At 43.1% G+C, this 12,742-nt stretch overlaps 1 protein-coding gene across 2 annotated transcripts in view; it reads left to right on the top strand.

Annotated features, from left to right (window-relative positions):
* The window catches only part of LOC145361980 (SPRY domain-containing protein 3-like), a 247,029-nt gene that overhangs the window by 214,806 nt on the left and 19,481 nt on the right, over window positions 1-12,742 (top strand). For both annotated transcript variants that reach the window (XM_080217981.1, XM_080217980.1), the window contains exon 9: window positions 10,953-11,072. In XM_080217981.1, coding sequence (XP_080074107.1) covers window positions 10,953-11,072 — 120 coding nt within the window. The remainder of the gene's footprint in view (window positions 1-10,952; window positions 11,073-12,742) is intronic.

The raw sequence follows: 12,742 nt of genomic DNA, 5'->3' as shown, positions 1-12,742 counted from the left end.
GTATCAGGATGGGATGGTCTGAGAGGTTGGATTTCTGCTCCTTCTCACAGCAATATGGGGTGAGAATTGTAGAGCTTTGGGACTGAGACTGGTAAAGTTGTGGGGGGGTATGCGAGGTCAAAGTTGTGGGGGGGGTGCAGGATTCTCAGGGTGGCTGAATTGGTCAAAAGTGGTGAGAACACGAGGATGGAAATCTTCAAATTGAGCTAGTGCCAGACTGCACCCGATGTTCGTCAGTGACCACGGATATGAGTTAGGATACGGAGAACACAGCTTTGGATGAGATGTTTTGGAGGCTAGAAGATTGAAATAGTTGAATCCAGAGACAGTGAAAGCCCGGAGCAGGATTTCAGCATGGGATGAACTGAGTCGGGCGTTGAAGTGGCAATGCAAGGGAGGTAGCGGCGGAGGTGGCGGTAGCATGGAGGTGGAGGGGGAGGAGGTGGCAGGAGGGGTAGGGGGAATGAGGGGGAGGTGGCTGGAGGCAGGTGCTGGCCAGAGGCAAGAAGTGGTCTTTGCTTTGGAAAGGATGTGGCGTAAGAATTGAGATCCATTCAGACACCGCAGCCTACTCTGGTTCAGGCCAAGGCAGTTACTAAGTTGAGGGATGGAACTGGCCAGGGGACAGAGTTTGTGGTCAGGTCCATTGATAATATCTTTGGTCTTTGCCACACTTAATGGAAGAAAAGTCTGCTCATCCAATACTGGATGTTGGACAGACAGCGGGATGATTCAGAAGGCTGTGGGATGCTCAAGAGGAGAAGGTCAAAGATATGGATCATGATGGTTGTCAGCTGATATCACCAGTGCGAGGTATGTGGATGAGAAATGTCTTGGGGCTGAGAACAGATCCTTATTCTGGAGCTAACAGTTCAGGAGTGGGAACGTATTCCATTGCCAAAGATTCTTTTGACCCAGATGAGGACAGTCCCACCCAATTGGACAACAGAACAGAGGCATTCGGGGAGCATGATATGGCCAACCTTGTCAAAGATGACAGCCAGGCCAAGATAGGCTCATTTCTCACATTCATAATCTTTGAGGATGTGATTTGTGACTGCAGTTACAACTGTTCTCAGAACTGTAGCATAACAACAAGTTAATCAGAGGAAGTCAGACTTGTTATTGTAGTGAAAATGGACACAGATTTGAGAGGAGATAATACATTGAAGGACTTGGAAGAGAAGCGAGAGGTAGGAGATGGAGTGGTGATTTGTGAGAAAAAGGGAAGAAATCTTTTTTTACAAAAACCATTGCTGATTCAGATCAGGGTTCTGGAGTTGACCAGGTAAGACTATTAGTAAAAGAGGCTGATCAGATAATCCAGACAAAAAAACGTCGACTATATTGTGAACTGAAGCCCTATTTTAGAGTATTCCACTCTCAGATGACCAATACCTTTTTAAGGCTTAATGTGTATTTTAAAGTTCCATTGGTTAGCATTTTACCAAAGTATTTAACTGATGTGGCTTATTAAGTAGGGGGGAAATTGGAAACATCTCAGCTGCTGATTTGAACAGGAATGTTGGCATTTTCTGTTTTGTTTTTGTAACAGATCCTATTAAAAACTTGTGCTGGTTGTTTTCTCTTTGAATTCCTTCATTTGGACTCATTTCTACTTATTACTTTGCTCGTGTAGTGTCAGTTTTTCCATGAGATACAGCACGTAGGTAAGATGTCAGTAGACATGGGATACAAGACAAATATGCAGTTTGGCTCAATAAATGAGAAGCGGCATTGTGGGATTAGATGTAAAGCTGTGGAAATGTGAAGTCCAATCGAAAGCAGCTGTTCTGGAATCTGGTTAAATTGGAATAGTAAAACTGAGTGTTAATCTGAAATTTGGTGTAAATCAGATATCCTTTTATTGTACTCCTGTGGCTTGGCAGCTCCAGAAATATTTTCCGTATTTCCACAGTTTCTGCATCCAGTAACTTGAAACTTCCTGCACTTTCCCGATGTTGATTTTTGAGACAAGTGGCAGTGTTAGTGGGCCAACCTGTCACCACTCGTAGCAGGGCAGAAGGCTGCGGTTCAGTCCCTGGATGATGCCAAGTGCCCCTGCTAAGGGAGGATAGCCAAGGCTTCAACTTTTGACCAGTGACCCCTGCTAGAATTTGCAACTGCCTGTGCTCATTGGGCAGGAAGTGGGTCAGCCTGGGCTCTGAGACCCTTGACCGTCCCACCCGTAGGTATTTGGCTGAGATGTGAGAGATCCACTGCTGCAAGCACTCGACAGCTTCAGCCAAAGGAAGGGAAAGAAAGCTGAATGACTGCTGATGATTTTGGCCACATGTACTTTGTATTTGAATGATTTAGTTAGTCTCATTCTGGAGATGAACGTGTCAGTAGAGTGGTATCTAAAAGTGAGACATTTTTTGTGTACAAAACCAAATCTCTGACTTGCCTATTGTAACACATGTTCAAATGAACAGCCAAAATGAACTTTTTACCTAGCAAGTGTGTGCAAGGGTTTCAGTTTAAGCTCAGGATTTCTGAGCAGGGGCGAGGAGAGCTGGGATCACTGCAGAGCATTGAGGAGGATGAGACTTTCTTGAATCATATAGTCCAGGAGGTTTCCAGTGGCCAGACATCAGGATAATAAATGGGTGACTCTGCAGAAGAGTAGGACAAGGCAGCAAATACAGGAGCATTTTGGGGTGTGTGCCAGACTCAAACATGTGCTCACATGGATGACTGCTGAAGGAGTACAGTCCACACCAGAGCACCAATAGACAAGGGACTAAACAAGAGAAGGGAACAGCAAAGGGTAGAAATGACTTGGAAGAAGGTTGGGTAGATCTGTGCAAAATAATCTCATTGGAGCAAATGGTCTTTGATTATTGATTAAAATGTATATTGTAAAACATATACATGTAATGAGCCACAGCAGCAATGCATGTGATGTAACATTAACAAGCCCAAATGCATATAATGCACCATTGCATATAATGAAAGGATATCAATGCGCAAAGCTGTACATATGATTGTGCCAGTGCAGGGAATGCAGTGGCAATAATGTGGGTAATGCAGCAGCACAATTGTGCAAAGCTGTATAGAGAACAGCACCAATGCATCTTATGTAACAGCAGCAATGCATATGAAGTAATGGCAACAAGGTTATATATGTAACAGTGCCAGTGCTTATGATATAATGGTGGCATAGTGGTTAGCGCACTTGTCTCACATCACCAGGTATCCATGTTCAATTCTGGCTTTGGGTGACTGTGGAGTTTGTACATTCTCCCCCTGTCTGCGTGGGTTTCCTCTGGGTGCTCTGGTTTCCTCCCAAAGATATGTAGGTGAGGTGGATTGGCCATTCTAAATTGCCCCTTAGTGTCCAAAGAATGCAGATTAGGTGGATTGGCCATGTTAAACTGTCCCTTTGTGTCCAAAGATGTGTAGATTAGGGTGGCTTGGCCATGCTAAATTGCTCCTTAGTGTTCAAAGATGCATAGATAAGGTAGATTAGCCATGTAAATGCGTGGGGTTATGAGTATAGGGCAGTGCAGGGAGCCTGGGTAAGATGTTCTTTCAGAGAGTTGATGCAGACTTCTGCACTGGAAGAATTCTGTGGTTCAATGCATAATGGTGTATATATAATGGCACCAATCCATATAATGTGATTGTGCCAAAGCGCAATATATATATAAAAAACAGCACCAATGTTTGTAACATAATGGCATCAATGTGCAAAGGCATATATATTACAGCGCCAATACATGTACTGTAATGGCACTAACGTGCAAAGTTGTATATAAAACAGCGGCAATGCATGTAATGTAATGGTATCAATGTGCAAAGGCATATATATAACAGCGCCAATGTGTGTAGCGTAATGGTATCAATGTGCAAAGGTGTATATATAACAGCACCAATACATGTAATGTAATGGCATCAATGTGCAAAGGCATGTATAAAACTGCGCCAATGCATGTAAGGTAATGGTATCAATGTGCAAAGGCACATATATAACAGCGCCAATGTGTGTAATGTAATGGCATCAATGTGCAAAAGTGTATATATAACAGCACCAATACATGTTATGTAATGACATCAATGTGCAATGGCATATATAACCGCACTAATGTGTGTAACGTAATGGCATCAATGTGCAAAGGCATATATATAACAGCGCCAATGCATGTAATGAAATGGTAGCAATGTGCAAAGGCGTATATATAACAGCGCCAATGTGTATAATGTAATGGTATCAATGTGCAAAGCTGTATATATAACAGCACCAATACATGTAATGTAATGGCATCAACGTGCAAAGGCATATGTATAACAGAGCTAATGCATGTAATATAATGGCATCAATCTGTAAAGGTGTATATATATAACATATATATACATGTAATGTAGCGGCATCAATGTGCAAAGGCATATATATAACAGCCCCAATATATGTAATGGCATCAATGTGCAAAGCTGTATATATAACAGCACCAATACGTGCAATGGCTTCAATGTCAAAGGCATATATGTAACACAACCAATGTGTGTAGCGTAATGGCATCAATGTGCAAAGGTGTATATATAACAGCGCCAATACATGTAATGTAGTGGTATCAATGTGCAGAGGGATATATATAACAGTGCCAATACATGTAATGTAATGGCATCAACGTGCAAAGGCGTATATGTAACAGAGCCAATACATGTAATGTAATGGTATCAATGTGCAAAGGTGTATATACAACAAAGAATGTAGAACAGCACAGCACAGGCCCTTTGGCCCTCGATGTTGTGCCGAGCTATGCCCGAACCCAATATCAAGCTATTCCACTCCCTATCATTCTGGTGTGTTCCATATGCCTATCCAATAACTGCTTGAAAGTTCCTAAAGTGTCCAACTCCACTATCACAGCAGGCAGTGCATTCCACACCCCAACCACTCTCCGAGTAAAGAATCTACCTCGGACATCCCTCCTATTTCTCCCACCATGTACCTTATAGTCACGCCCCCTAGTAACAGCTACATCCACCTGAGGAAATATTCTCTGCACTCCACTCTATCTATCCCCCTCATCATCTTTTAAACTTCTATTACGTTACCTCTCATCCTCCTCCACTCTAAAGAGCAAAGCCCCAGCTCCCTCAACCTTTCCTCATAAGACCTACACTCCAAACCAGGCAGCATCATGGTAAATCTCCTCTGCACTCTCTCCAATGCTTCCACGTCCTCCTTACAGTGACGTGACCAGAACTGCACACAATATTCCAAATGTGGTCTCACCAAGGTCCAGTATAGTTGCAGCATAATCCCACAACTCTTAAACTCAAACCCCCTGTTAATAAACACTAACACACTATAAGCTTTCTTCATGGCTCTATCCACTTGAGTGGCAACCTTCAGAGATCTGTGGATATGGACCCCAAGATCTCTCTGTTCCTCCACATTCCTCAGAACCCTGCCGTTGACCCTGTAATCCCCATTCAACTTTGTCCTACCAAAATGAATCACCTCGCACTTAGAACATAGAACACTACAGCACAAACAGGCACTTCAGCCCACCAGTTGCACCGATCATGTCCATACCTACCACGCCTATCTATAACTCTCAATACCATTAAAGCCCATGTACTCATCCAGAAGTCTCTTAAAAGACCCCAGCGAGTTCGCCCCTACCACTGCCGACAGCAGCCGATTCCACTCACTCTCACCACCCTCTGAGTGAAAAACTTACCCCTGACATCTCCTCTGTACCTGTTCCCCAGTGCCTTAAACCTGTGTCCTCTCGTAGCGACCATTTCAGCCCTGGGAAATAGCCTTCGAGAATCCACCCTATCTATACCTCTCAACATCTTATAAATCTCTATCAGGTCACCTCTCAACCTTCGTCTCTCCAGGGAGAAAAGACCTAGCTCCCTCAACCTATCCTCATAAGGCATGCCTCCCAATCCAGGCAACATTCTTGTAAATCTCCTGTGCACCCTCTCAATAGCTTCCACATCCTCCTTGTAGTGAGATGACCAGAACTGCGCACAGTGCTCCAAGTGGGGTCTGACAAGGGTCTTATAAAGTTGCAGCATTACCTCCCGACTCCTAAACTCAATCTCTCTATTAATGAAGGCTAGCACACCATACGCCTTCTTGACCACATCCTCCACCTGTGAGGCCAATTTAAGAGTCCTATGGAGCCAGACCCCAAGGCCCTTCTGCTCCTCAACACTGCTAAGAGTCCTACCCTTGATATTGTACTCCTTCATCCCTTTTGACCTGCCAAAATGGACCACTACACATTTATCCGCGTTGAGGTCTATCTGCCACTTCTCCGCCCACTTCTTGCATCCTACCTATGCCTTGCTGCAACTTCTGACATCCCTCCAGACTATCCACAACACCACCAACCTTTGTGTCGTCGGCAAACTTACTAACCCATCCCTCCACTTCCTCATCCAGGTCATTTATGAAAATGACAAACAGCAAGGGTCCAAGAACAGATCCCTGGGGCACTCCACTGGTGACCGACCTCCATGCAGAAGAAGACCCATCCACAACCACTCTCTGCCTTCTGCAGGCAAGCCAGTTCTGAATCCACAAGGCATCAGCCCCATGGATCCCATGTCCTCTCACCTTTTCAAGAAGTCTTGCACAGGGGACCTTATCAAACACCTAGCTGAAGCCCACGTAAACCACATCCACCACTCTTCCTTCGTCAATGTGTTCAGTCACATTTTCAAAGAATTCAACTAGGCTCGTAAGGCACGACCTGCCCTTGACAAGCACTCATCAGGGTTAAACTCCATCTGCCACCTTTTGGCCCAGCTCTGCATCCTATCAATGTCTCTTTGCAGCCTTCAAGAGCCCTTTACCTCATCCACTATTCCGCCAGTATTGGTGTCGTCAGCAAATTTACTAACCCACTTTTCAGCCCCCTTTTCCAAGTTATTGATAAAAGTCACAAATAGCAGAGGACCCAGCACTGACCCCTGTGGTACACCGCTGGTAACTGGCCTCCAGTCTGAAAATTTTCTTTCCACCATCACCCTCTGTCTTCTATGAGACAGCCAGTTACTTATCCAATCAGCCAAATTTCCTTCTATACCACACCTTTCTTCATAAGCCTACCATGGGGAACCTTATCAAATGCCTTACTAAAATTCATGTATACTACATCAACTGATCTACCTTCGTCCACACGCTTAGTTACCTCCTCAAAGAATTCAGTCAAATTTGTGAGGCAGGACTTACCCCTCATGAAACCGTGCTGACTATCCTGGATTAAGCTGCATCTTTCCAAATGGTCATAAATCCCATCCCTCAGGACCCTTTCCATTAACTTACCGACCACTAAAGTAAGACTAACTGGCCTGTAATTACCAGGGTCATTCCTATTTCCTTTCTTGAAGAGAGGAACAACATTCACCACTCTCCAGTCCTCTGGCACAATCCCCGTGGACAGTGAGGACCCAAAGATCAAAGCTAAAGGCTCTGCAATTTCATCCCTTTCCTCCAAAAGTATCCTAGGATGTATCCCATCTGGCCCAGGAGACTTATCGACCCTCAGGTTTTTCAAAATTACTAATACATCTTCCGTCAGAAGATCTACCTCCTCCATCCTATCAGCCTGTATCACACACTCATCCTCAAAAACATGGCCCCTCTCCTTAGTGAACACTGAAGAAAAGTATTCATTCAATGCCTCACCTATCTCTTCTGACTCCATGCACAAGTTCCCACTACTATCCTTCACCGGCCCTAACCTCACACTGGTCATTCTTTTATTTCTCACAGAAGAGTAAAAAGCGTTGAGGCTTTCCTTTATCCAACCCGCCAAGGACTTCTCATGCCCCCTCCGAGCTCTCCTAAGCCCTTTTTTTTTAAACTCATTCCAAGCTACCTTGTAACCCTCAAGCGATCCAACTGAATCTTGTTTTTTCATCCTTACATAAGCTTCCTTTTTCCTCTTGACAAGACATTCAACGTTCTTTGTGAACCATGGTTCCCTCACTTGGCCATTTCCTTCCTGCCTACCAGGGACATACCTATCAAGGATATGCAGTATTTGTTCCTTGAACAAGCTCCACTTTTCATTGTGTCTTTCCCTTATGCTCCTTAATTCTTGCCTAATCGCATCATAATTACCCCTGACCCAATTATAAACCTTGCCCTGCCATATGACCCTATTCCTCTCCATTGCAATAATGAAGGACACCGAATTGTGGTCAGTATCTCCAAAGCGCTCCCCCACAAACAAATCTAACACTGGGCCCCATTCGTTACCCAGTACCAAGTCCAATGTGGCCCCACCTCTTGTCGGCTTATCCACGTATTGTGTCAGGAAGCCCTCCACACACTGTACAAAAAGTGTCCCATCCATACTATTCAACCTATAAAGATTCTAATCAATATTTGGAAAGTAAATACATGTAATGTAGTGGCATCAATGTGGAGAGGGATATATATAACAGCGCCAATGTGTGTAGTGTAATGACATCAATGTGCAAAGGTGTGTATATATAACAGCGCCAATACATGTAATGGCATCAATATGCAAAGGTGTATATGTAACAGCGCCAATGCATGTAATGTAATGGCATCTATGTGCAAAGGTGTATATACAACAGTGCCAATGCATGTAATGTAATGGCATCAATGTGCAAAGGTGTATATACAACAGCGCCAATGCATAGAATGTAATGGCATCAATGTGCAAAAGTGTATATACAACAGCGCCAACACATGTAATGGTATCAATGTGCAGAGGGATATATATAACAGAGCCAATACATGTAATGTAATGACATCAACATGCAAAGGTGTAAATATAACAGCACCAATTCTTGAAATGTAATGGCATCAATGTGCAAAGGTGTATATATAACAGAGCCAATACATGTAATGTAATGACATCAATGTGCAAAGGTGTATATACAACGGCGTCGATACACAAGATGTAATGGCATCAATGTGCAAAGACGTATATATTACAGAGCCAATTCATGTAATATAATGACATCAATGTGCAAAGGTGTACATGTAACAGCGTCAATCCTTGAAATGTAATGGCATCAATGTGCAAAGGTGTATATGTAACAGCACCAATACATGAAATATAATGACATCAACGTGCAAAGGCATATATAATAACAGAGCCAATACATGAAATGTATGACATCAATGTGCAAAGGTGTATATGTAACAGCGCCAATACATGAAATATAATGGTGTCAATGTGCAAAGGGATATATATAACAGAGCCAATACATGTAATGACATCAACGTGCAAAGGTGTATATATAACAGCACCAATTCTTGAAATGTAATGGCATCAATGTGCAAAGGTGTATATATTACAGAGCCAATTCATGTAATGTAATGACATCAATGTGCAAAGGTGTATATGTAACAGCGTCAATCCTAGAAATGTAATGGCATCAATGTGCAAAGGTGTATATGTAACAGCGCCAATACATGAAATATAATGACATCAACGTGCAAAGGCATATATAATAACAGAGCCAATACATGAAATGTAATGACATCAATGTGCAAAGGTGTATATGTAACAGCGCCAATACATGAAATATAATGGTGTCAATGTGCAAAGGGATATATATAACAGAGCCAATACATGTAATGACATCAACGTGCAAAGGTGTGTATATAACAGCACCAATTCTTGAAATGTAGTGGCATCAATGTGCAAAGGCGTATATATTACAGAGCCAATACATGTAATGACATCAATGTGCAAAGGTGTATATACAACAGCGCCAATACACAAAATGTACTGACATCAATGTGCAAAGGCGTATATATAATAGAGCCAATACATGTAATGTAATGATACCAACGTGCAAAGGCATATATATATGTAACAGCGCCAATGTGTGTTTTGTAATGGCGCCAATGCACTAAGATATATATAACAATGGTTTCTTTGTGTAAGACAGTGGTGAGTGAGCTCGGCTGGTGAGTTGCCGTATGAGTGGCGCTCCTTCATCTCAGTAGGCTGCAAGATTGAAATCAGGCTTGTTCACTAGCCATGGCCCCGTGAATAAGATTAAATAAATTTAATACATGCTGAATATTTCATAACGAGTTATAGAAAATGCTTCATCATTTATATATTAATGGAACTATCAACTTCAAATGATAAAAGTGAAAGAAATATTGATACTTTGGACACAGAGGGAGTGCGCGGCTCTCACACTCAATGTTGTGTGTAATCAGCACACACCTCAGCACTTGTCCTTGCTTTACGTGCGAATCACTTCAGTCACACTGGTAGGAAAAAAAACTGCACGGACGGGAATCAGCGGAATGGGGTAACCCTGCGCATGGGGCAACGGTCAACACACAATGTTAGCTCACAGGTTACCCACCACATTTTCTGTCTGCACATCAAGCCTCATACGTGAAAGAGATACGTTGCCAATAGGTGGGGAACTTCTGTGTATAATCTATCCTGGGAATCATCCAGATCACCTTGCTCCTCCCATTCTGGCGTCTTGCATATCTCTGACCATTACTATCGATGCCTTCACTTGCCAAAGCCTGAAGCTCTGAAATTCCCTCTCTAAACATCTGACCCTCTCTATCTCTTTCTTTAAAGCCCACTGTCAAACCAACCTCTTTGACCAAGCTGAAAGTCACCTGTCCTAATATCTCCACATGTGGCCCGGTACCAGGTCTTATCTGATCATGCTCCTGTACAGCAACTTGTGATGTCTTGCTGTGTCAAAGGTACCAAATGAATGAACGTTGTTGTTGTAATAATGTCTGAGCTTCCTGGAGTGATTACAGAAGGAAACCATTGAGTCCATGCTGAATCTGCTGTGGAGCTATCCAGTGCTCTGTCCCCTGAGAGGTGTGCGTGCGCACATTGTCAGTGTGTACATGTGTACCTGGATGTGTGAGAGAGAGGGAGAGATAGGAGCCATGCCTCTGTGTGTGTGTGCGTGTGTGTGTTACTGAATTCTCTGATTTCTTTTCTCAGATGATGGCAAGCTTTTCCAAGGAAGTGGAGTGGGAGATCCCTTTGGCCCTCGCTGCTACAAGGGTGATATCATGGGTTGTGGTATCATGTTTCCTCGAGATTATATTTTAGACAGTGATGGTAAGAACGTTGTTAGTAATATATATTACTGTCTGCAACTTGCTGATTTTGGACTGAACACACAGCATTGGAACATTGTTTTAGTTTGAATTGAGTTTACAGCACAGAAGGAGCCCAGTTGGCATTTACCTTTCCACTCTCGCTGCAGGGACATTACTCTTCATCTTTCCACAACTGCCCACCATATTGCTTCCCCCTCTTCTTTGCTTTTTCTCCTGTCAGCCCAGCACCCTGTATCAAACAGGCCCCTATGGATCAAAAACTCAACTGAGCAGCCACATGAAAAGCTTGGCAACGAGAAAGATTCGAGGCTTGATACTACAGTGAGAGGCACTCCTCCTGAACTCACTTTCTAACCGCATTGTAGGAAACATTTCATGCAATAGGCCCCAGCCGTTGAAGAAACTAACAGCCAGATATCTCTGTTTCTCTCTCTCATTCGCACATGCGCGTGCGTGCACACAACACACACACACACACACCATTTCCACTATGCTCTCTGTCTGGGAGAGTTGTCCTTTCCTTCACTCTGAAAGAAAATTTGCATTAAACCATCTTCTGCCTGATTCCATGACCCCTTTAGGATCTTCCTCTTTCCTATATTTATCTGCTTTCCTTTTCAAAGTGATAATTTAATCTGCTTCTCTCACTGTTTCTGGTTGGATTTCAATCTTTAAGCAACATTCAGTATTGTTCCCTGAACCTCTCCTTTTATTCTAGTGGTAACCATACATTTTTCCCTCGCCCTCACTGAGCAGTGGAAATATTTTTTGCCCCTTTTACATTTATTATTAGCTGTTGCTTCTTGTCATCTATGAGACCTCTCATCCTCTGCACATGGTACACTTGAGCAGATCCAAACTTTTGCTGTCAGTTTCCTCCCCAGTCTTGCTCACCATTGAACTGCATTGGCTCTTAATTCCCGAGTCTTCCTATTTCAAATTCTCATCCTTTCTTTAAAGACGCTATAATTTCCTATTTTACTGACCCATTCTGTCCCTCCCCAATTCTTCTATTCCTTTGATGTTATGTCCACCTTGTTGTGTGCGCTTGGTGGCGACATGGATCTTGATTCCACGCTCATGAACATTTTTCCTAAACCTCCCACCAGCCTTCCTTAAAGCCTTCCTTAAATCCTCCCTTTGGATCAGGCTTTTGATCACCTGTCCTAATTCCTGCGTTCTTTAGAAGTCTGCCCCTCCAGCCTGCTCCACTATTCAATAAGATCCTGGCTGATCTGATTGTCACCTCAATCCCACACTCCCGCCTTCCCCGATAACCTTTCATCCCCTTGTTAATCAAGAATCTATCTAGCTCAACAGTAAAAACATCCAGAAACCCTGCTTCTTTCACCTTTTAAGGAAGAGAGTTCCAGAGATTGACCACCCTCTGAGAAAAAGTTCTCATCTGTCTCTTAAATGAGTAACCCACAATTATTTTTAACCAGTGACCCAGTTTGGGATTATACTTCCTTGACTCAGTGTCAAGTTTGTTTCCTTACACATCTCTGATGGATGTTTTTTTAGTTGTGTGAATGAAAATCGTTTTTAAATTTCATTTTAATGTCTGCTGTCATCCCTGAACTCCAGCTTTTGCAGCATCCTCTTTGCATTTCATCTGTAACCTAATCATCTCCTGTCAGAATGATTCTTGTTGTTTGCGTGGCTGGG

Source organism: Carcharhinus amblyrhynchos, chromosome X, assembly GCF_965287045.1.
Source record: "Carcharhinus amblyrhynchos chromosome X, sCarAmb.v2.hapA, whole genome shotgun sequence".
NCBI classification, from domain to species: Eukaryota; Metazoa; Chordata; class Chondrichthyes; order Carcharhiniformes; family Carcharhinidae; genus Carcharhinus; species Carcharhinus amblyrhynchos.
This window is presented reverse-complemented; position numbering and strand designations above follow the sequence as displayed.